Consider the following 24,385-nt stretch of genomic DNA (forward strand, 5'->3'; position numbering starts at 1 on the left):
CTTGCACACCCCCCCAATCTGACTCACCGGAATTCTAGCACACACCTGATTACTATTCCCCTCATTACCTACCCCTTTATAAGCTTCTCCTCCCCGCATACTAGTCGCGAAGTATTGCTCCTATGTGGCGTACCGACCGTTTCCTCATCCTGTGTGTTTTCCTGGTTATTGACTCCTGCCTGCTTTCTAGACCTCGTCTCCTGCCTGACCCTTGGACACCTCCTGAACGCTACCCTGTGCATCGACCCCCGACCGACCCGACCATGGTTACCTGTCTGAATGCACGTATTAATTTGGTTGCTAAAATAAAACCTCTGCAACTGGATCTTCTTCTACGTGTGTGCATTCATTAGATATACAGTTCCTCCGCTAATTTAAGATAATCAGAGCATGTATCATTACTACACCACATCTGGCCTCACCAGATTTAAGATCTAAGGCCAAGTCCTCACGTACATTAGGTGTTTGGGGGGGGGGTTGCACACTCTGATGTCAATCAGAGGATGCACACTGAATACTGATGCACACTTCTGATGTTACCAGCCCAAAACTCAGTTTTCTCTGTCTACATGACAACCCTGTAAATGAAGTTTTTGAATATCTTCAAAAGTGGAACTAAAACACTTTTTAGATGTGGACAAGTCCTAAATCCTATAGACTCATGTGCTTAGGCCAGACTCTCATAGACATGGCTCAATAATTAATGGGTTATGCAAATCCTCATCTGCCACACTGACAGTAATGTGATACTGTGTTTTGTTTAGTTTTTTTATTTCAGTAATTGATTCATGACTCAAGCAATGCTATTAACACTTGCAGGTTGATTTATAATAGACAATTAAGTTTTTTAAATGCATAATGTTAAATGCTTCATAGCAGCTGAGCGCAAAGGTTAATGAGGACTATTTGTTGAAGTCAAGCTCAGAGAGCAGAGCAGTTACAAAAAGTGTCTAGCTTGTTTACTGTCTGGCCTCTAAGGTTATTGATTAGCCTAAGTAAAAACAGAAATATCCCAGCTACCACCACTTCTTTCACTGACACATTTAGTTCAGTTCATATCTTATGTTTGTTGGAGAGGGTGTCCTTTGACTCTGCTCATATATAAAACAGAAATGTTGTGCTGTTTTCTATAAAAATGTCAGGTTTCAGAATTTAGGATTTTTGCCTTTCCATTTGATTGTTCAAGAACTGGATCCCAGTTCTATTATGCTAACTGTTCATAGTCATATCTGTCAAGGACAGCATCAAGGACAATAAGCAAGGACGTTACTTCTTGAACTATTGTAACTGTTATTGCTAAACATTTTTGCATCTGTGCTTAGATGCTCTGGAGAGCTCACCAGGCACTGACACTGCTGACAGTTCTCCACCCAAGTGTCGCCATTGCTGTACGTCAGAAGGCCGTTCTGGTGTAGACACTGCGAGCTGAGGCGAGGGTCGCACTCGGGACAGCACAGCACGTCTACCGTGGGGTTCTCGCAGTCGCACACCATCCGTCTGCACATCACCAGGCCAGACTAGAGAGAGGGAGAGACCGGCGCATTAGTCCCGCGATGCGCTCGCTGCGTTTTCCCACTAGCGCGTGCGGACAGCAGCGCTTACCTGGCAGGAGCAGACCGAGCACCTGTCATCATCCAGCACCCATATCTGCCGATTGTGCTTCACCTTCCCCTCGTGGAGGCAGTCTCCTGTGCAGTTCTTGCCGTGAGGGCACCGGCAGTCGTAGCCACCGTCCACGTTAAAACACACCGTGTCGTTAGCGCAGCTGTGCCTTCCCGTGACACATTCGTCGATATCTGCGGAGCGGCGAATGGGACAGAAGGTGCCTTACACATTTTACCCTGAAGACTGCTAAGTGGGATTCCTGGGGGATGACAGATTGCGAGTACTGATTACTTTTAGAGGAAAGCCATAGAAGAGATGCAGCTCTAATACCTTAAGGGCTACATTTATCATAAGTTTCAAGATTACACATTTAAAAAGCCCCCAGAGCACAGCTGACCACACAAGTACCATTAAGCCAAGAAGAGTCTCAAAAAGTTACCAACAGTTGAAATGAAATTGCTATCAATGAATATATATTGACTTATCTTAGAAAATTAGGCTAAAGCGGGCTTCTCCTACCTTCACACGACTCCCCATTAGCTGAAAACATCCCGTTGTCATGGTAGCCATCACGACATTCACAGTGATACCAGCCGGGTAAGTTAATACAGGTGGCTCGACTGTCACACTCCACAAATCCATCAGAGCACTCATCGATGTCTGCCATATTGTCAAGAAAGAAACTAAGCATGAGATGGCGGTAGACAGCCAGAAACCAATTGCGCACAATTTTTTACCGTAAATGATCAGCCATATCATTTTGGCTGTCCAAATTTCGACACTATCCAAATTTCAAGATGGCTGCTTCCTGCTATTTTAAGATCAATTTTAAAAGGTAACAATGTCAAGTCAGTTCATTTTAGGAATATGTAACTGGTTTGAGGCTTGCAATCATTTTGGCATGTAGTCTGCAAGATGCTAATTTGTGGGCATGAGCTTATCGTTAACTAAACCCAGCAAGCTAGCTGTGTGAGCATCGTAGCTCCACTGCATGGACTACATTTGGGCAGAACGGGAGAACAGTGTAAATCAATTTTCCAGCAAATGATTCACTTAACATAAATAATTTTGTGGTTGCAATGGAAGAAACAGCCCCTGAAAGTGCAATCCCAAGTGAAGCGCTACTGGCAAAATCTTTTTTTTTTTTTTTTTTTTTTTTTTTTTGTACATTCACTTCTGCATGGAGAACGAAATACAGTCTCTTCAGGATACTATGCTACATCTGACAAACAGCAGCAGCAAGAGTGCAAGCAGTCCAAATACAATAATCACAGCCAGTAAATACAATAAATGTAAGGTTAAAACTATAAACAACACTATTAATAGACTATAGAAATCTGTAGCCAGAGTTTAAGCCTCTGTAAGCCATCATACCTTTAAGCTCTGCTGCCCCACATGCCCCAAGTATCAAAAGCCTGATTCACCTCTATTACACCCTGCCCCCAACCTCAAGAGCTGGAGAATAGAAATGGAGAACAGAAACGAAGACCCTGACAAGGTCATCTTTGCTAGCAGCTACACCTGTGAGCTCTCAGCACTCGTCTATTAAATAGAGGTATTCACAGTCACACCTCAGAGTTTCTCTCCACGGCCTTGAGCCCCTCTGTCATAAAGCAGCATAGGAAACGTCCTTCATGGAATCTGTCAATTCCAGTGACACTTCAGTTAGAATGCCATTCAGTTTTAAAGAGGAACTGAGCGGGTTGCGGACAAACCAGGAGTTTACAGCGACACTAACCGTGACATTGCCTTTGAAACCATCTTGGTCTCTCTCTCGCCTGAATGGTGAGACTCATTCTGTCTGATTTTTAGATACTATGCTTCTATGGCTGTCATACTCTTTGTGCTGACTGAAATGACTTTTAACAGCATTCACTGCTAGGTGTATAGGCATTAATGAAAACTATTCAGTGCCAGGTGTATAGGCATTAATGAAAACCGCCTGCATGTGTCCTTGTGCGTGCAAGGAATGCACAAGAGAATGTTTATGCTTCTGTAAAGCAGGGAAGGTAGAAGGGAATGTTTTAATATGTTTCTGGAATTTTAGGGCGCATACCACACAGTCGTTACTAATATAACCCCAAGAAGCATTCATATTAACCACCCATTATGAAGACCAGCCCACCAAGAGGACAAATGGCAGTGTGTAGACAGTGGCTTCTGGCAACTGCCTGCCTGATTTTGGTAAAGGAACACTGACAAAAAGAAACACAGTCTGCCAGAAAAAAACGTAGAATGTGTCAAAAAACTCCAAACTCAGACTGAAGCACTCTCTTCTTCTTCTGCATATGAAACTTGCAGGCCCCAAAAACCTTTCCATTATGCTGAGGAGGAAAAAAAAAGGAATTTCTACTGTAATGAGCTGTGTAATTCCTTCACACTAAACAGGAGAACATCTCCCCTCAAAGGAATTTCTACACCGTTCTCAAGGATTCCACCCCTAGGATGTCACATTACCATCACCTGGTCTGTAAAACAGAAGCGAGAAAGAAAAGGGATGGGGGTGTACTGTGACAACACCACAAATGACACTGAATAATAAACAGGAGTAGGCAATGTTAGAGATGACATTTATTCATTTTCCTCTCTCCATACCCCCCCATCCCACCCACACTCCCTCACAAATGTATACATGCGGCCTTTCCTCAAAGGAGAGGCTGGCATTTGGGCTGTCAGTGAGCGGCAGGGGCTATTGATTGGCCGCGCTTTCACGGCCGAGCCCCTGGTGTGAGCGCTGTCCTGCAGTCTTACCACTAATTTGTCAGGGAATGTCACGGCTCAACAGCACAATGCATAATCTCCATCTCATCCCCCCACCCCTCCACCCCCACCGCTAAGCGAGAAGAGCCTGGTGGGCTCGGATCAACAGAGACAAAACACCAAAATTTCAGTCCACGGATGCTGGCCTTAGGAGCCTATTAAGAGTTTGCATGTTTATTTGTGTTAATGAACAATTGAATGAATAAACAGATAAATAATCAAAAGAAAACTATGTACATAAACAAAAGTTAGAAGATGGTGATATATAATGGCCTGAGGATGAGAATGTTGGTTAATCTTTTTAAAATAAAATAGCAAAGTCACAGATTATGTTTTATAGCACATATAAAACAAAATAGCACGGACACAGATTATATGGGGAATATGACTGGCAAATCAAATTCTTTTGCCTCTATGTGTGAGGGGACTACAGTACTTTGGTTTGCTGAGCATTTTTTAAAAAGCAAATCAATATGATCTCTCCTCCCATGCAATCTGTTTTGTTTCACTTTGCAATGACTGCCTGAAGTTTGCAATCCATAATCATACCACAGGCAGCCCTCTCTGATGATGTTATGCCAGGATTTTGGGGAGCTCTATGGTCAGGGCAAACCCTCCTTGTCTGGAAAAAAAGCTGTCAGATCTGGTTCAAAGTTTTTAAAAGTTTGTCGCACATCCTTGTTGAAGACAAGTGAGCTAGTTCCACTGGAGGCCATCCATGTTCATACCTCAGATCATGAACAGTTCCTCTTTTTCCCATACATTCCCCTTTCCACCTTTACTATCATGTTTTTCTTTGTTCCTTAAGACTTTGTTTATAAAATGTTCTAACCTAGCAAATGCTTACCTGCTCTATCTGTTCTTGAGGCTTACCAATGCTTTGCATCTAGCATAAACCCTTTGAGGAGCATTCTTCTTTTTATGGTGGTTTAAAGTCAGCTGTTACTGTTAAGCACAGCAATTCTTTTCTTAACTGAAAGTACTCTGCAATTTTTTTTACAGTCTGTTGCGTCATTTGTTACGCTCACCAATGACCTTTTGCTACTTAGCAATGCACTGAACTGTTGAATTTGAGAGATGTTGAGAGACAACAGCACAAGACTTGTATGCCTTAAGTAAAATCAGCTATAGCCTTTTTCTCAACTATATAGACCATTTCTTGTTGATTCTCTACAATCTGAGGACTGTATATAACCATATAATTCCTACATAACCACATACCCACATTCACAAGGGCAGTGGTAGCTCAGTGGTTAAGGTACTTGACTTGTAATAGGAAGGTTGCTGGTTCAAGCCCTGCCACTGTTGGGCCCCTGAGCAAGGCCCTTAACCCTCAATTACTCAAGCTATACTCTGTTGCTTTACATAAAAGCATCAGCTAAATGTACACTGAAGCAAAAACTCAATACTTTGCCCTCATTGTCATAGCTAGGGTCAAGCAAAAATGTAAAAAAAAAAAATTTCTTAAATAAATATTTTTTCTTAAATAAAACCAGATATATTTGATGTTAAATATGAGAGGTGTTCATGCTCTCTAATGTTTAGAAACATAATTTCACCAAGCATAAACAAAAATGGTGGAAAGTGCCTCTTGAATACTCAAACATTACAAAAGGCATTTTAACTTGCTGAGCTTGCTAAACCTTTGTTTTTATCTGTATATGTACCTTTATCTTTCTTCCTAGGGGACAGACTTAACTATACAGAGACACCCTGCTTCAACAGACATCCTCATTAATGCCTGAGAGTCCTTCCTTTGGTGCTTTACACTGAGCACAAGTGTCCTGAAGTGCTGCGTCCTCAAGAAGAACCAGCGTAACTGAGGGAGCTTGAGCAATGACCTCTGTGTAAGGACTAAAACATCGGACTTCATAAATTTAAGCCACTTTGGTCTCAAGAGCTTACTTCGATTTCCTGCACACATGTTTAAGGGGACAGCGAGAGATGTGGCCCCAAGCATTGAACCCTGGGGAACTACTGTAATTGGGTTCTCATTTATGGGCAGCATGTCTGTTTAGCTTCTGAAGCACTCCTTAGGTTTTTTTAACAGTAAATGTATTCTTTTTTTACTATTTCTGCAGTGGGAGGATGATTTTCTTAAATGCGTAAGGTCTGTTCTACTCTGTGGATGAGGTGAGAGTAGATGCATGACTATACCTTTATTTATTTTGCATTAAATCCACACTGATAGTGTATTTGCAGGCATATCTTGGCAAGCAGGAGAAACATGGATTCACTGAAAAAAAGGATTGGTCTTATATGCTAGAAGAGGTTCACATACTGAGCACTGTGTCACATACGGCACACCATGTGTGACTGTCAACCTCTCAACCTCTTCTGACAAGAGGCTGGGTTTTCTAAACAACTTAAGTTCCTAAACAACTTAAGTAAACCAACTTGAGTGTAAATGTTGTAACTACATGTATTATGGAAATCTGAATGATGTTTTGGCTCTATTCTGTTCATAGGATATACAGGTATATTAGTTAAATAAGAAAAGTTGATAAGCTGCACTATTTAATATCCAACACAAAAGTGCAAATCAGAATATTTAAGAACTGTCATGTACTGCTCCTCTTTCCACTGGTCACATGGTTTGGCCCCCGCCGCGTGCAGTGGAATGCAATGTAATTTTTTGTTTATAGCCACACATCTGGTGTCTGCGCAAACCTGCAGACGGTTTAGTGTGTATATTATATGTGTATTTAAACTGACGCTGGTGTGCGCTGTGTTGTCAGTCGCTGGATGTGGATGTGTATGTATGTGTATTGTTGCTCGTTAGTGTTTTGTGTTTCATGATGTTCCATGTACGTTTACACCTTTTTTGTGAGTGCCCTTGTCTTCTATGTTTCACAATAAATGTCTATCACCGTCGAGGGAGTCTGAATGTCCTGCTCCTTGCCCTGTGGCACTCGGGCCATAACAGAACGACTGACCACCACAGGATGCCTACTCTCTCGACGCCAAACGGACTTCCTAGAGGGAAGTGCTTAGGCATGTCCCAAGCTGCTGCAGGGATCCCTGGATATTGAGGAGAGGACTGGGACCGGCGTTTGCGGCCACTCCAAAGGAGGAGTGGAACGCCCCCTGGAATTTCTTGTGGGGGCTAGGGCTACCGAGCCAGGACCAAGGAGAGCCAAGGAGTTCCATGGGGACCATGTCAAGGCGGTTTGGTGAAGTTGGCTAGGTCCCCGGCTGGCGAGGAAAAATCCCAAGTTCTTCCTCTTCTGTGGACACACCAGGATACTGCATGGGTCCGCCCATACCTCAGGAGGTGGACTGCCTCTGGGGCGTTTCGAAGGCGGCTGGAAAAAGGAGGACCGTTAAAGAGAGTAGCACGTTCGGAGCCGGGGCGGACGTGCACCTCTGCATGTCCAGTGGGGCCAAGGACACGCCTCCAGTGCCTGTGCTCCCAGTGGGCGCTGTCTTACAGCGCCTTATGTGTGTGTGTATATAGATGTATCTGTTTGTGTATATCGCTGACTTTTGTGTGTCTACAGGCACATGGTCACATTATGTGGAGCTAACCGGACTGCCATGAGAGAGGCATGGACTCTGCCTTTCTCCCTCCTACTGAGAGGTCAACCTTGCTGGCAGTTCCTAGCCCACCTTGTGTTGGGTGGGCACTAGGCATTGCTGTTTGTTTGTGTGTTTGTGTATATGTGTACACAGCCGCCTGGCGTTCGCAGTCCCAGAATGAATACAACGGGAGCTGTGGCCCTTGGTGGGGGGGGGTGGGTTCTGTCACGGACTGCTCCTCTTTCCACGTGGTTCGGCCCACTGCATGCAGTGGAATGCAATGTAATTGTTTTTGTTTATAGCCATGCCTCTGGTGTCTGTGCACACCTGCAGACGGTTTAGTTTACATATCATCTGTGTATTTAAACCAATGCTGGTGTGCTCTGTGTTGTCAGTCGTTGGATGTGGATGTGTACGTATGTGTATTGTTGCTAGTTAGGATTTTGTGTTTCACGATGTTGCATGTACTACGTTTACACCTTTTGTGTGAGTGCCCTTGTCTTCTATGTTTCACAATAAATGTCTATTACCGTCGAGGGAATCTGAACATCCTGCTCCTTGCCCTGCAGCTCTCGGGCCGTTACAAGAAAACCCTAACATTAAGAAATGTACTGTGCAGGAGAAACATATACAAATTAGAGGATATGTCTGTTGCCTCAGTGAGAAAGGAAAACATTTTAAAATTCAAGGGTAACTGAATATGCATGGTGACTCAATATCCAGCTGTCTAAAAACACAACTTTCAAGAAACCAGCTAACCATATGCAAAATGTGTACTCTTTAGTAATAAACCAGTGTGCTGGTTGGGATACTGCCTGCCTTTTCTGAGGTGTTTATCAAAGGAGATTGTGAAACAAGTACTTAAGTTTAGGTAATGGGTCTAAATCTTTATAATACTAATTCTATTAAAGAGGAGCGAGAATAAAGTCCTTTAATTGTTATTATTAAAGCCAGGTAATTAGCATGAAAGAGTTTCTATGACCTGGATATGTCAAGGACTCCAAAATATTTCAAACCTCAGGTATTTCAAAAGGGGAAACCTTTTTACATTTAAATTATAAAAATATCCATCGGCTGGGATAAAGACCAGCATTGATTTTATACACTGACATATTATTATTTTGGATATAAATCAAGTTACACATTAACCAGAATTGGTAGGTGAGAAATAAAGCAGAAAACATTGTTACGTTTCTAAAAAACGTAGGCTCGTGTAAAATCTCATTCAAAAATCTTTCTGTGTCACCATGGATCATGATGGAGCCAATGCTGCTCTCAGGATCACCTCTTGTGCAAAGCAAATAAAGGTGCTTCTTGATGAGGTGTTTGGAACCTACACAGGTGTCCAGAGCCGAGCATCGGACCCGCACAAGTTTCATCTCTGTATAACAGCTCAGAAAACTGGATAACTTATCTTTTGCATTTTTCATGTCAGCCTTACTTAAATATGCAATGTCCTTCTCTTTCTCTCCGTGGTTGCGCTGTGGCAGAAATTTGCGAAGGTTGGTGAGTTTGAGAGAACACCTTGTGCATGCTCAAACAGTTAAAGGGGAGATTAGAAGAGATTTAAAACCAGATGGAGGGGAGTCACGTTTTAGGCAGCTATTTTGTGTTGGCTCATGTGACACAGACCCTAACAATCCCCTTGTCTTAAACCCCAGCTTTTAAGCCTGGGGTATTATCGACAGTATGATCTCCCACTCACATACTTATTTCCCACAGCCGGATGGATGGATGGATGGATGGCTGGATGTTCTTCACAATACACTGCTGCTTCTCTGACTGAGGAGATTTTATTGTGAAGATAAATGCAGCTCAGCACACATGTGGAATGCCAGTAGTGATCCTATACAAACCATTCATCTGTTCTTTTATTTTTATACCTGTAAATATAAGACCTGGCAAAACTAATGGATTGCTTTTTCTATTCTAATCTGGGAAGCCTTATTAGCAGTGCCAACAAGAGGCATCACAGACATTCTAGAACTGACAAGGGCCCCCATAGCAAAGGAGAAGGCTTAATAACACAATCCTGTTTTAACAGAGAAAAGGAGATTTTAGTAGAACAGAGCTCTGAGTGTGGTTCCTGAATACTACTGTGTGGCTTTTAAAAATATGGCCAATTTCATAACATTTAAACACTTGAACAGTGACATTTCCCTAAAGGCCTGGCAAGATAAGAAATATGATGGGGACCTTCTGTCAAGGGTAGAAAAATAACTGTCACTTTTTCAGTCTCACTGTCAGTTTCCCCCCCAAGAATAGGAGAATTACATGACCGGATAGGGAGACAGCCAATCATGCTGGGGCTTCACTAACTGGGCAGCTCTCTCACACAACCTAGTTGCTTTCAAACTTAGCATCCATTTCTGAGGGCCTCCCCTCACCCCCCTCACTGCACTCTCTCTCTCTCTTTCTGTGTCAATCTCATCCTAACCTGTCTTCTTTCTCCTCCATCAAGCCACTGTCACTCACACATAAGTGAGCGTGAGTTGTCCTGGCACTTGAAATGCTAGCAGAGTCTCTAGCCAGATGTCCTGCTGCGGCACGATTATGCAATGAGCAACACACAACATGCACACACACGCACACACACACACACACACACACATATACACACAGCATCTCACAAATAAAAGAAGTGCCAATAAGAGTTTCCACCTCCATTCTGCTGGCCCAGATGGTATTGCATCCTCAGTAGTACGTGTGTTTGTGTGTGTGTGTGTGTGTGTGTGTATGTATGTGTCTCAAATCTTCTCTCACTTCAATGCCTTCCTTTCTTATTATCATACCATGCCCATCAACCCGCCACATTCACAAACAGAGGACCTTCCAGAATCTATTCAACATTTGATCCGCCACGCTGGTGGTGTGACAGCCACCATCAAAACAAACCAATATCTCCTTGTAGGTTTAAGTGTTTGTCATCTTTCAAGATGCCATGCTCTGTACCATTTCTCACACCTCACTAACAGGGTCTTCTTTTGTTTTATTTTGTTTTGTTTTGTTTTTAATCCTGCGCATGTAACTGAGGTGAGGCAAGACTGAGAGTAGCAAGAGATAGCAATACTCTTACCGGTTTCGCATCTCTTCCCTGTGAAGCCTTGTTGGCACACGCAGGTGTCTGGTGCAAAGCAGGAGCCTCCATTATGGCACAACCCATCACACTGTGCTGCAGAGCAACCACGCACACACACACAATCACACACAACCAACCGGCACACAGTTACTTGGGACAGAACTAATTAAGAGAAATGAACAAGGCTGTCATGAGTCAGCGCCGCTGCAAGTGAACAGTGCTGCTGAGCTCCGTGTTGTTTGAAAGGCAGCAGCGATGGGAGCTCACCTCTGCAGACGGTGCCGTTACCCACGTAGCCCGGCTTGCAGGTGCAGCTGTGTCCCCCCACTGTGTTGAAGCAGAGCGCGTTCTTGTCACAGCTGTGGAGTCCGCTCGCACACTCATCATGCTCTAATCACACACATAAACACAGGGACCATGAATATGACTCACAATTCACATTTTCTCTCACTTTTACACAAACACACACACTTTACCTCACTTCTGCCCTTCAGTGTCGGTACTGAGCAATCCCATCTCAGAGAGAAGGAAGAGTAAAGGGACTAAAAGAGTTGCTGAAATTAGCCAGGACTTAGTGTCTCTGGCTCTGAGATACGTGGAAACACTGGCTGTCGCTGGCGTATCCTGACCCTTGAATGCAACCCATTCCTCAGCATGCTAAAAATGCCAACTTACTGCTTCTGCTGGTTCAGAACAGCTTGTTATCATTTCCTACATGGGAAAAAAAGTCTCCTGGGGGTCGCTCGTGGCTGCAGAATGGCATCTCGAGGCGAAGGAAGGACTTGAAATTCCAGAGGAGTCATTTCTTGAGCGGTAAAGAAGAGGAGAAGCTACCTGTGGTAGAATGGCACTCAGCTATAGCGAAATGATCCTTATTAATATTCATAAGTCTAGCACTACACTGAGCTGTGCACCTCAGTCATGAGAGCACACGTTGGGCTGATTTGACGTACAGGAGAAGGAGACATCTCTGCTTCCATCAAGAAATAAACAACATTTCTACTAACCTTGAATAACACCCCACTTCATATGAACATTCTATAATCTCACAAAAAATGTCAAGGTAGGCATCTCAACTGATATTTTTTTTAGAAAAGCCACAGGTATTCTGGGTTTGCAATCACAAAAACCCCTACATCATTTTCCTCACAGAGTACAGGCAAATGATCCTATCCTCCAAATGCTCCCTAGCTTAGCAGCCATTAGAGTCTTCATGAAATATCAAGAAACCCCTGTGTATCCTAATGTGAGTCGCCTGGTTGACATCTAAAGTGACACTGATTGCCCTTCGATCAAATACATCAGCTGCTTCTAATTGAAAACCTTTCTCTCTTGAATTTAAGCAAAATTGCTCCATGCAGATGAAGCTTTGTAAAAGGCATGTTTTGATGAAGGCAGTGAATTTACTCTCCAGAGTCATGCTACTTTTCAGGCCTCAGCATCTGCCACCTGCTTAGCTGACAGTAATGATAAACTATGCAGAGAGTGATCACAGAGTGGATTTATTTTGTGTGTTTAAGAAAGAGAGAGAGAGAGGGTGTGTGTGTGTTTGGATTATGTATGCCATTTCCTGCACTCCTTGAAACAACAGACATACAAAGAAAGATTTACTTTGTATTGGTGACTGTAACACTTAAGAGATCCTTCATTGTAGTTTTTCTTTTCTTTTTTCAAATTTTACTTTATAAATTTGGCCAAACCTTTATTGCAATATAATATGTAAAATGTAAAATGTAATTATGTATTGTGTAGAGTACACCATGTTGAAGTTCTTTTATTAACATCTTTTTTCCTATTTTTCTTTTTTCCTATTTTAGTTTTAACTCCAAAGATTTCTAAGTGAATATGTCGTCAATTGCAATTTAAGGTCTTATTTAACAAACACATTTTACATTGCCATATCTTTGCCGAAAATGTCAAATAAATGGTCAAGGTCATCAATGGAAAAAGTGTGTGAACCTCTAGGAAAAAATGATCTATTTAAAAGAGGGTATGCTGTTGCAGTCTACAGAGCCTTCAGATAATCAGTAATAGTTTGAATATGTTTTGTGCTACAAGGCCAAAGCCACATAACAGAGTTTAACAACTTCTGGGCTTCATGGGTTCTTGAATTGCATCTGCATATTACTGTGATATGCATAGTAACACTTGAGCAGTTGCCTGCTGAGATGTCCTTGATTGGTTTAGAGGAGGCTGCACAGATCACCACCAGTGTCTGGACCATTGATGTAAATGGCTCCTAGGTTATTGGATGGATAAAAGTAGTACCAGTTCAGTCATGCCACTAAAGAATGGTGCTGACAACCAGGGGTGTTTCTAGGATTTGAAAACATCCAGGGATAGTCAGAAACCCCACAGGTGTGTTTCAGAGCAGGATGGTGGCCAGTTGAGGCATAGGCTAAGTATATTCTCACATTCAACAAACACAAAAGAATTTAATGTGCCTTGCATATTAGTGCTGTGTAATGCAGTGGTGGTGAGCGAAGGCAAACACACATGCGAAGTGCTGGCGCTTTGGATGTTAAGTGAAACGGAACTAACGAAGGAAGCCATAACGAGCATGACAAATGGAATAGAATAAATAAATAATATGTTTAATAACAAACAAACAAACAAACAAACAAACAATAACTGAACAGAACCAAGGACAGACAGCAATTACAGGTTAACAAGGTGTGTGCGAGATTTATGCAACTAAGGAAATAGACACTAACGGTTAAGGCAGCACAGACAACAAACAGAGTGAAAGTAGAATAGACGAGCGAACAGCAGAGGACTAAACAAGGAGACCAACAGAGACAGCGAGGGTAACTACACAGGGAGCGTGGGGAGAAAGTACATAGGAACGAGGGGCAAGATCAAACGGGAAGCGAGATTGAACAGGCATATACCAAATATATACGAGCAAAGAGCGAGGACAGACAAGACCTAAAGAGAGACAAACAGGATCGAGGACAAATGAGATCTAACTAATGACAACCATGAACAAGGAGCAAGGACACACGAGCTCTAACTAAACACATAGGACAAACGAGATCTAACTAGAAACACAGTGAGCGCGAAGAAACGAGAACTACCCAGAAACCACGAAAGACATATTACCAAAACACATATAAGCGAAGGAGCGAGGAGAAACGAGAGCTAACCAGAAACGATGAGAAACAAAGAAAGAGCAACAAACAAGAGACACAGGAACAGGGTTTACATAGGACTGCAATTAGGGACAAGCTCAGAACAGCTAAACAAAAGGGGAGGAGACATGGAACCATGGAGGCGAAAACAGGGAAACCCGGAAGTGACTATGTTGCCATGGAAACGGGGAACGCTTTGGTCTGCGGACGTGACATGATGTATGAAAATATATATTTTGTGCATTGCTTCCTTTGTATTAATATAATCTTCATTCAATTAAACTATTTACCTTGGGTTTTACAATCGTGAATTTCACAAATTCATGATTTACTGTCTTCATAGAAAAGTAGGACAGCTTATTCTGTAAAAGGCTTCGAAAGAACATTTGTGTTAAAGAGTCATCAGTGGAATGTTTTAATCATGGTTTAAATAAGCTTCATAATAAACTCAACAATATGTCAATCTCTCTTCAAAACCAGTTTTGAAGGCTAACATTCCGCCAAACTCTACCACTCCTAGAAGAAAAACTATTCAGGGTTATACTCATATCAGGACTCAAGCCCTGAAAGAAAAACTAGCCACACCCCCGGTGACAACAACAGATCACAACTCGCACTGGCAAGAGAGTGAGCTGAGCAGGCCAGGAAGAAATAGAGAAACCAGGGCAAAATCACTTCACTGGGAATATCCAATGGCGAAGTCCAGAATGCACCAATGGAGGGCTGAGAGGTGTGGCTGTGGGAGACAGAGGTGGGGCTATGGCAGGGAGGTGGAGGAGCAACAGCGGGGCGATGGAGATGTGATGGAGAGGTAAGGGAGGGAAAGTTTGAGATGTGGATGTGGATGAGAGGAGGCCGAAAACAGTTGTGCAGGGACAGCAGGCATTGGACTAGATGAACAGTGAGTAAGTTGGGGCAAAAATGGAAATGGGAGGATTAAGGTGGAAGAATGTGTACGAAGGAAGAAGCAGTGACAGAGGGTGACTGTCCCTGTCACACTGCCATCACCTCCAGGGAGTGTCTCCTGTGCATGACACTGTCCACATGTCCCTCTGCACACAACTGCCCTTTTCCATCAGGGCCACACCCATGCCAATCATGCTGGGCTACACCAACGGATGTCTATAGCGTTATGGGGGCATGGAAGGAAGGATATGTGAGTGCTCCCAGTAAGAAATGCAGGTATGTCTTTGGCTCTGGAATAATAGCCAAATTCTTCATCACAATTGTCAGTTGTGGCATGGAAATGGGATGGGTGAGATGAAAAAAGTTGTGTGTTGACAGTGTGACATGTAATAATATACTTAGGTAGAGAAATCTTTATGTCAAATTCGATTAGTCTAATTTGAAAAGTGCGTTTGTTTTTTTTGTTTTTTTGAGAATATTAAATGATGAGAGGATAGTATGGTATAGAGGACAGCATGACAAGTAATATGAGTATAAAGTGATATTATGTGTGTTGTGTCAAATAGTAAAACTATTTATCTGTTTATAATAGTGAAATGAGATATTGGTCATTAGATGCATGTGGCTTGGCTTTCTCATAATCATAGACTCAAAGAGGGTAAGAATAGAATTACAGGAACATATGTGTCATTACCAGATGAGTTTAACACTATGCTCATTCTGAGGTCAGCAACAACTCCAGTAAAGTGAAACTCTACTAATTTGAGCAACTCCACCCTAGCCCTAGCTCTAGGCCAGGATGTCAAGAAAGTCAACAATAAGACAGCAGCAGTGATAATGGTGTTTGTTTATAACAGTTCAACAGTCAACACCCAGGCAAGCTTTTCAGCAACTACCAGAACTGGGTCTGAAGGAACATCAGCATAACTGGATACTGGATTTCCTGAGGAGCAGGCTACATATTACAGAGTAACCAGCCTCCTATCCTCCGGAGTTCCTCAGGGGTACATGCGCTGCCACCCACTCTTTGTTCACACACAATTGTGTTGTACAACACAGCTCAGGGATCATCCTGAAGTTCACAACCATTGTGGGACTTACCTCTGACACTGATGAAGTTGCGTAGTGGCCTCTTTTGGTGATTGTTCTGTTCTGTTCTGTTCACACTGAGTGATTAGTTAAGATGAACTCACCATAGGCAAGAAGTGTACATCTCAAAAGGACATTAATAAGAAATGGTTCCATATCAAACACTACAAAATACACAGGATATGCTTTGATTCAGTTCTACTGAAGCATTCGGGTGAGCACAAATAGTCTATTATCCCAAGGGCATCAAACTGCTGAACAGTCAATAAATATACTGGAAACGTCCCCCACCTCACCACTGTCAATCACTTATGCTGACATGTTTTACTGCTGTTACTTGTATTACTTGTCACTTTAATGTTCTTGTATTTATACTCTGTAAATTGCATCATCCTACTGAACATGTGTACTTTGTCCCAGTTTCCCCTTCCTGCTGTCACAGTTCCCACGACACCCTTGCCGCTCTTTTTTTTGTTTCAAGCTTTTCTCTGCCTTCTCATGTTTTGTACTCTCCCCACCCACTAATTATCCTCACCCGTGTCTTGTGAGCCCATTTGTCTGTGTATATACCTCCTTGTGTTCAGTTCTGTCTTTGCACAGATTCTGTAATAGTTCTCACTGTTTTCACAACTTGGTTTTCTTGTCTGTTCATCAATTTCTTTTATATATTATGCATTTTCCAAAAACCAGACTCTGACACTGGACAGTCTGTATGCTTGGATTACCTAATAAAGACAGCTGTCCTATGCACTTTTGTCTGGCCTTGCAAGAATTCACCCTACTTCACAGCTGCATACATAAGAACTATGGATATATGTACAATATAAACATGAGTCTTGGGTTATTCTTTCTTGCTGCAATGCATATATAATGCTGAAAACTACAGTATTTCAGTATGTCACTGGTGACATCTTGGGTATGAGATGACGGCAGGATGAAGGAAAGTATACCAGAGTTAAACGGACAGGGGGCTAAAGGTAAGAACTGAAGTTATGTGCCTTGTGTCAGTAGTTGAAACTCTGAAATCTGTGGTAGACCAAATTAGTGAGTTTCCGTGGGGAGCTGAAAGAATCAGAGAGAGGATAACAGTGATGATATGAAATACTGAAATAGACTATGAGAGAGATGTAACATGTTATAGCAAAGATGACACTTTCTGCCAGGATTGAAGTTAAAATGAAAGTAGTGAGATCATCCTTACCTATATACTGTGATGGTGCAATATATGAATCGATTGCAGAGTTAATGAGTGTCAATGAGTGCTATCAGTATAATGAGCAATGGCACCTCGGCCACATCTGTGTCCTATTTAGAGGTTGTTGCTGTGTAGTTAAGAAAATGGATTTATATGAGCTAATAGAGAGACAAAATAAACAATACCACTTACATTTTATAATGCAGTTAAGTTTTAGCTTGAATGTAAGAAGTATCTTCTTACAGAAGGAGGGATGAAAGAAAGGTTAACAGTCAGGTACCTAATGTTCCCTAGCAGGCACAATAAAAATATGTATAACAAAATGAAAACAAGAAAAGAAAAGAAAATGTTGATCAGAGGGAGAAGCTGAAGAGGATGTACAGAAATAGCAGTCTGGAGTGAGGCAGGACTGGAACCTGGACCTCCAGCGGAAAGGTCGACATCATCAGACTTCGGTATTGTGTGAGAAGTACTGTGCAATGGATGGCGGTTCGGTGAAACTAGGCTTGCCCAGCTGTTGTGTTTATTAATATGATCACATTTTAGGTGCCATTCATGCAAAAAATCTGGGTGATTACAAAATGTTCACCAGTGTTTTATTGCAAGTGTATCTATAACTTACACTGATGGAACTCTAGCAACTTTCTGCCATATGGAAGTAATTTGGGAGTGCCAGAGATGCTTGTGCTTTCTCCAGTGCATCTCTTCATACCATCTAATATTGCCAAGCATCTCAGTGCATAGGCCTCAATACTCTGTGCTAACGGATTAGTGATACTCCCCATGACCTGATAACTCACTTAGCTGCTCTAAACTGATTACTTGGACAACCAAGACAGCCAAAGCAATTTGATAGCTTATACAAACTGAGTAAACATTCCAACTAGGTCTACAAGCAGCTGTGACAATGTCATGGTTAGTCCCTCTCAGCTTCCATGTTCCATGTTTTCCCTGTCTTGTGTATTTGAGTTCCACGCCGTAGTTTCGTTTTCTCCGCCCCTCATTTGATTGCTCACACCTGTCCCTTGTTTCTACCTTGTTGTTCATGTATTTAAACCATGTCTGATTCCCTGTGTTTTTGTTGTTTGCTGCGTTTGTGTGTTTGGTGAATGTTTTTGAAAGCCCATATATGCATGTTTTTAAGTTTATACTCAGTGCCTTTGTGTTTATGCTTGCCTTTGTTATAGCCTGCTTCCCCTGTTTGCCTTCGTGTGTTTTATTTGTTTGATCATGTATCCCCGTAATCTCCATATTGGCTCAATGACACTGGACTACCCTTATGACTACGACTCTGGATTTGCCCTTAATAAATCTTGCTCTTCTCCGCACATGCGTCTGCCTCCTTACCACTCACCGTTACAGACAAGTGATGCTATCCTAAAATAAGAACAAAGACATGCAATAAATTATGATTAACAGCCAGTCAGCAAAGCTTGTGGGCATGCGTGCACACGTGTGTGTGCGTGTGTAAATCCGAAGAAGGTTCTAGGTGAGTAACTGCAGTGTACTGTAGTAAGAGATGTAGTGAAATTTGTGTACTTCACTACAATTTGGAATATCAGTATATTAATGATATTGTGTGTATTGTGTAGGTGAACTGGAGGCCCCCACCACTAAGCTTTCACCACTCCAGCGCTGCCTGTTGAGGGAGGCACTTGGTCACTACCTAACCATTAACACCCACACCTGGTCCTATCCAGTTATTGCATGTATATACCCAGCAATTTCCTTCCACAAAGAATTTATATGCACTTTCTATAGACAGACTGGTTTTCTGCCTTGTTTTTTCTATCTGTTTTTTTTTTTTTTTAATCCATTCTTAGGTACTTGGGTATTTCCCAAGTGCTTACTTGGTGCGCTCCATCTGTTTTTTTGAATCTGTGTCTCTGTTCACATTTACAAATATGGATGTCAGTATAGATCCTGTCTGCCAGTGTTTGGACCCATATCTGCTGCAGCAGAATGATTCCTGGAATTGTTCCAATAAAGCTGCTTCCTGAGTGTATCCTGCCTCCTCACACTCATTACAGGAGGTGTACTTAACAATTTGAAAAAAATGCAGGGAACAATTATAACTTCAGTGTTTTAAATGATTTGCATTGATTCTTAAGCAAATAATTTGTCATAGGTTTTTGTTACAAGATATGTTAATCCATTAAACTGTTTCTAATGGTTTTCAGGTTCAAAGATAATGTAATGCTGGCTTGCGGATTACCTTGCTATTATCCCAGAAAGGAAACAGGCACCATTCTCTGTGGCTGATTATGCGAATAAATAATTGAAAATGCTAATGTGTTCCTGCTTCATGCACAATATAATAAACATTCTTAGTGTTATGCTTGCTGTAATTAGAGATACACTGCCTTCATCTGTTCGGTAGGATTAGGAGAGGAGAGGTGTTTTTTTCTGTGGTAAAAAAGAATGTCTTGCAGTTCTTGCTATAATCTAATGCATTTAATTCCATAATTTTATACAGATATGTTTCATATTAGCACACCATTAGGCTCCACTTCTATGGGCTGTAAATAACTTCTCGAAAAATGTGATGATACCACACTTCCTCAACACTTAGGCCTAATTCACCTGTTTGGTAGACCAAAACAAAGAGAAGACTAACAGCATTATATGCTCGGAGCCATCTCTGCCCTGAGTGGGCTGGGTGATGTAAACAAGCAGACTGCTTGCCTTGGAAGTGATCCGCTCGCCCCAGCTAATGAGCTAGCACGTCGGAATCTTCAGCTTAGTCTGGTGCAATTAATCGCTGACACTCAGTTGAAACCTCACACCACATAAAGCAGGAGTGGTGTATGTGTTCATTTTGAAAATAAAGTTTATTTCAATATTTTTCCATAGATAACCTCAGTGAAAAAATGTTATAGTGCTTTCCTAAATCCCACAGCATGTATTAGCATACATACTCAAGCACATATGAAAGCATGTAGTAGACATCTTTATTAACAGATATGAACAATACATAGTGTGTGCCACCTGTACATTTTAGTACTTTTTTACTCTCTGTATCCCCCCTTTTGTTTCTATCTTTATCTCTCTCTCTCTGTGTGAGTGTGTGTGTCTCTCTCTCCCTCTGAATCTCACAGATGCCACTGAGCCAACCATTACTCACCAGTGCAGGAGTAGTCATCGATCCGGATGTAGCCGGTATGGCATACACACATGAAGGATCCCGGAGTGTTCATGCACACGGTGTTCTCTCGGCAGTAGTGTCTCCCCTCTGCACACTCATCCACGTCTGCACCCAACAGCCATGCAAGAATGAAAAAAAAAAAGTTCAACACTGCCATCAGCAACATTTTATTCACAAACACAGTTGTCACAGCAGATTTAGTCCAAAGAGATCATTTTAGAGAACGTTTTGAGGAATAAGAAAACTTGCTTGACATGCTGGTGGACGTTCCCTAAACAGCAAAAGACATTACGCTAGAAATTCCACAATACTGATCAACTCAGGGATGTTCCATGACTGCAGTATGCTCTACAGTGCAGCTCCCAGTGCATTACCTGGGAGATGGAGAACTGTAATAGAGTGTGTGTGTGTGTGTGTGTGTGTGTGTGTGTGTGTGTGTGTGTGTGTGTGTGTGTGTGTGTGTGTGTGTGTGTGTTTCCATTTTAAACAGCAAAATGTTATTAAGTTTTGTAGTCAGATTCTCATAATCATTTGCGAAAATTGAGCACCTCATTTACTTCGGGAGTGTGTCCAAGTGGAAAGAAGGAAATGAAAAGTGATTGCAAGTCTATGGTTTAGTGCTGCACCATCTGATTTGGTTTCCTTTAAATTATTAAATGCTGCCCATAACTGTCTCTAATTGAATTTTTCCTTATTAATTTGATACGGCAGTCTAGGCTAGATGTCCAGTGCTGTAGTTGAGCTTTGTAATAGAGACACTGTGTATTTAAAATCTCTCTCTCTCTCTTTCACTCTCTCTCTCTCTCCCACACACGCATGCACACCTTAGTATAGCTGTCCTCCCACTCATTTTCTCCACTGAAGTGTTTGTCATTTCACTTTCTCTTTTTTCTTTTTTAGATGCCTGTTTCTTTCCCCAGTCACTCCTACATTTGCACTTTATCACCCCCATCATTGCAGCTGTACAACAATCACTACACTGAAACACAGGTACTGAGAAGGTGCCTTTTATTTTATCCACAGCTAGAGCACATATTTTAATATGTGCCAGTGAGATACTAGTGCACACTTCTATATGCCTCCATTTTTTAGTACCCAACTATTGGGTATTCCAGTACATTACAGCATTGTAAAGTATTAAAAAGCCAACCGGATCTGCAGCAAAAATCTCCAGGAGAAGCAGACAGCAGCTTCTTGTATCCCAGTGAAAAGGGTAAAAATAGCACTGTACCGGCCACATTCTGAGGAAACAAGTTACAAATATAGAGACAAGACAAGCCCTGGCCTGTGAGAAAGCCAAACAGGCTCAAAGTCATCCAGAAACTCATCTCCAGCAAGACCAGTTCATCCTGTATCCGAAGACAGACAATAGGGATGAGTTGAGCTCTAAAATGAATCAAATTTCAGAGTAGTTCAATAAAATACTTATAATTCTCTGAACTTCTAATCTAGCACACCATCATTCAGGTGCTACAGAAGACTTCCATTAGAGGGAAAGGTATTTTTTCAGGAGGTTGGAAATTCTTCAGGGAGAAAGCTCCAGGAGCAGAGCAGGACTGCAGGACATGGACAAAGTGCCATGTCGAGATGATGTAGTGGCATAATGAGACTGCAATATTGAGATAATGTCACTACATATTTAGATCACAGTAAACCTTGAAAAAAACACACGGGTAAACCTTTGATATGACATTGTTAATAACACCTGCATCACTTTGAGCAATGTGTGTTACATTTGTTGGATCGTGTGAATGCCGTGATTTGCTGGAACATTCAGAGAACTCTCATCAGGAATGCCAGGCATTGTGCGGGATGCTCACGGCACAAAAACCCTCATTTGCATATTGATGTATTTTTCTATATTACCAGCATTCCAAAAGCCAATCATATGATAATATAATAATTATATGTTATATGATATGTTATAACTATTAACATACAATATACTGTGCTTCCCCACGGCAGTCATGTGATTATACAGCATTGTCCTACTTGTCAGGGGTCAAAACACTTATCTCAAATTCAGGTGAAAGTGAGGACCAGCACCAGATTCCCAAGGCTCTATAATGGGACAAAGAGGACTCAAATAAGCAATGACTCAAATTTTCTCAAGACGCCTACAAGAAGATATCGGTTGTATTTTCCCACAAGATATAAAGCTTTGGCATGTCCTCATATCCGTATGATGCTTATTGACTTGTTATATTTCCAGTGTAGCTGACAAATGCATCTAGGAGTTGTATAATAAACTCACGGCTACATGGGCTGTTCTTAGAATATTTATACTTCCACAAATCTCATTACACCCTGACAGACCGAAATGTTGCATTTCTTTATCTCTCACTCAAAACAATGTGGGAGTTCATTTACAACATCCCACTGTGATTCGTGTTTAATAGATTAAGTTACACAACCACAAATGTAACCAAATCAAACTACTGGGCCGAAAAATAACTCAGTTATTCTTGTCAAAAGTGCCACCAAAGTCTTGTATTGCCAGTCAAAAAATCGTATCTCAAACAAGTAGGACGCACAACTCAAGTGTTTTTGTGTATCCAAACAAATACTGTAAAATTCTCTATTACACAGATACATACACACACACACATATGTGCACACACACACACACACACACACACACACACACACACACACATTTAGCATTACTGCCAGATAATGCAATCCATTAATTAAATACACAAGAGTGAGAGCCATGCTGAAATACTTTCACTGCGGCACTGATTAATTGCCAGGGCTCTTTGTCTTATTACAGAGTGCACTGACCATGCTATGAGATCACTCTAACATATCACTCGCCCCACAACTGCTGTAATGCTATTTAAAAAGTGATAAATAAGGTTTTAAAAGGTTTTAAAAGTGATAAATATGGTTTTGGGGGGTATATGCTTTAAAAAATATAATCATTTGTACCTATTATAATACTAGATAATCGATGTCAAAAATGGAAAAACCTCAGGACGGTGTCCATGAAGTGTACTGAAATCTCATCCTGGCACAGGGCATATACATATACCTTGCATAGCTGAGTGGGCTAGACCTCACTGTAGTGCAGAGGGCTACACTGTGCGGTGATGGAATGAGCTAGATCGCTGTGCATTGGAACAGGCTAGTCCTCGTTCTGGTGGAGAGGGTTAGACCGCACTGTGGCACAGAAGGCTAGATTGTGCTGTGACATACCTTGGCAGTAGGCGCTGTCGTCCCGCACCGCCCGGTAGCCATTGTTGCAACTGCAATAGGCCCCTGCTTCCAGATTCACGCACTGTGAATTCTCCACACATTTGCGCAAATGGCTCTCTACGCAGAAATCATGCCCTGAGGTGGAAGACAAAATGCGTCACACCCTTCCTGCCATGCCTGAAGAATGTGTGTGTATCTGTGTGTGTGTGTGTGTGTGTGTGTGTGTGTGCATGTGTGTGGGGTACATAAAACAGCTGAGGGATCAGGGAAATGCAGGGGTAAGTCCAAGTCCATTATTTATGTCTATAATGAGCTGAGGCAGTAACCTTAAGAGGGAACTCATTAGCAAAAGACAGTTTGGGAGAGCACTCTGTGTGTGTGTGTGTGTTTGTGAGTGAGAGAGAGAGAGAGAGAGAGAGAGAGAGAGAGAGAAAGAGAGCAAGCGGGAGGTGGTTAAGTATCTAACCAATCCATTTGCTTCCATAGCTTAATTAACCTCCTCTGATGCAGGTTAAGTTGTGGTCCAGTGTCTTCAGCAATTACAACCCCCCCCCCCATCCCCCGAAAAGACTTTTGCTTCAAGCAAAAATACTCAATTATGTAAAGAAGTATTCTGACAGGGTTAGGTCATCTTCTTTTTGTTCCAATAATTATTGTTCGACCTGATTTTCTCAATGTAAATGGGTAGCAATTTAGTTTGGAACAATTCTGACAAATCTTGAGGAAACGTGTTGAATTCTCTGTAATAATGCACAAGC

The 24,385-nt window shown here is 41.9% G+C and overlaps 1 protein-coding gene across 1 annotated transcript in view; it reads right to left on the reverse strand.

Annotated features, from left to right (window-relative positions):
* Positions 1–24,385, reverse strand: part of nell2b (neural EGFL like 2b) — a 51,942-nt gene that overhangs the window by 11,557 nt on the left and 16,000 nt on the right. Inside the window, exons 12-18 of the mRNA XM_035521844.1 lie at positions 23,628–23,762; positions 20,409–20,534; positions 11,231–11,353; positions 10,961–11,056; positions 2,125–2,265; positions 1,603–1,796; positions 1,341–1,517 (exon numbers count right to left, since the gene is read on the reverse strand). Of these exons, the coding sequence (XP_035377737.1) occupies positions 1,341–1,517; positions 1,603–1,796; positions 2,125–2,265; positions 10,961–11,056; positions 11,231–11,353; positions 20,409–20,534; positions 23,628–23,762 (992 nt within the window). The remainder of the gene's footprint in view (positions 1–1,340; positions 1,518–1,602; positions 1,797–2,124; positions 2,266–10,960; positions 11,057–11,230; positions 11,354–20,408; positions 20,535–23,627; positions 23,763–24,385) is intronic.

The sequence above is a fragment of the Electrophorus electricus genome, chromosome 2 (assembly GCF_013358815.1).
Source record: "Electrophorus electricus isolate fEleEle1 chromosome 2, fEleEle1.pri, whole genome shotgun sequence".
NCBI lineage: Eukaryota > Metazoa > Chordata > Actinopteri > Gymnotiformes > Gymnotidae > Electrophorus > Electrophorus electricus.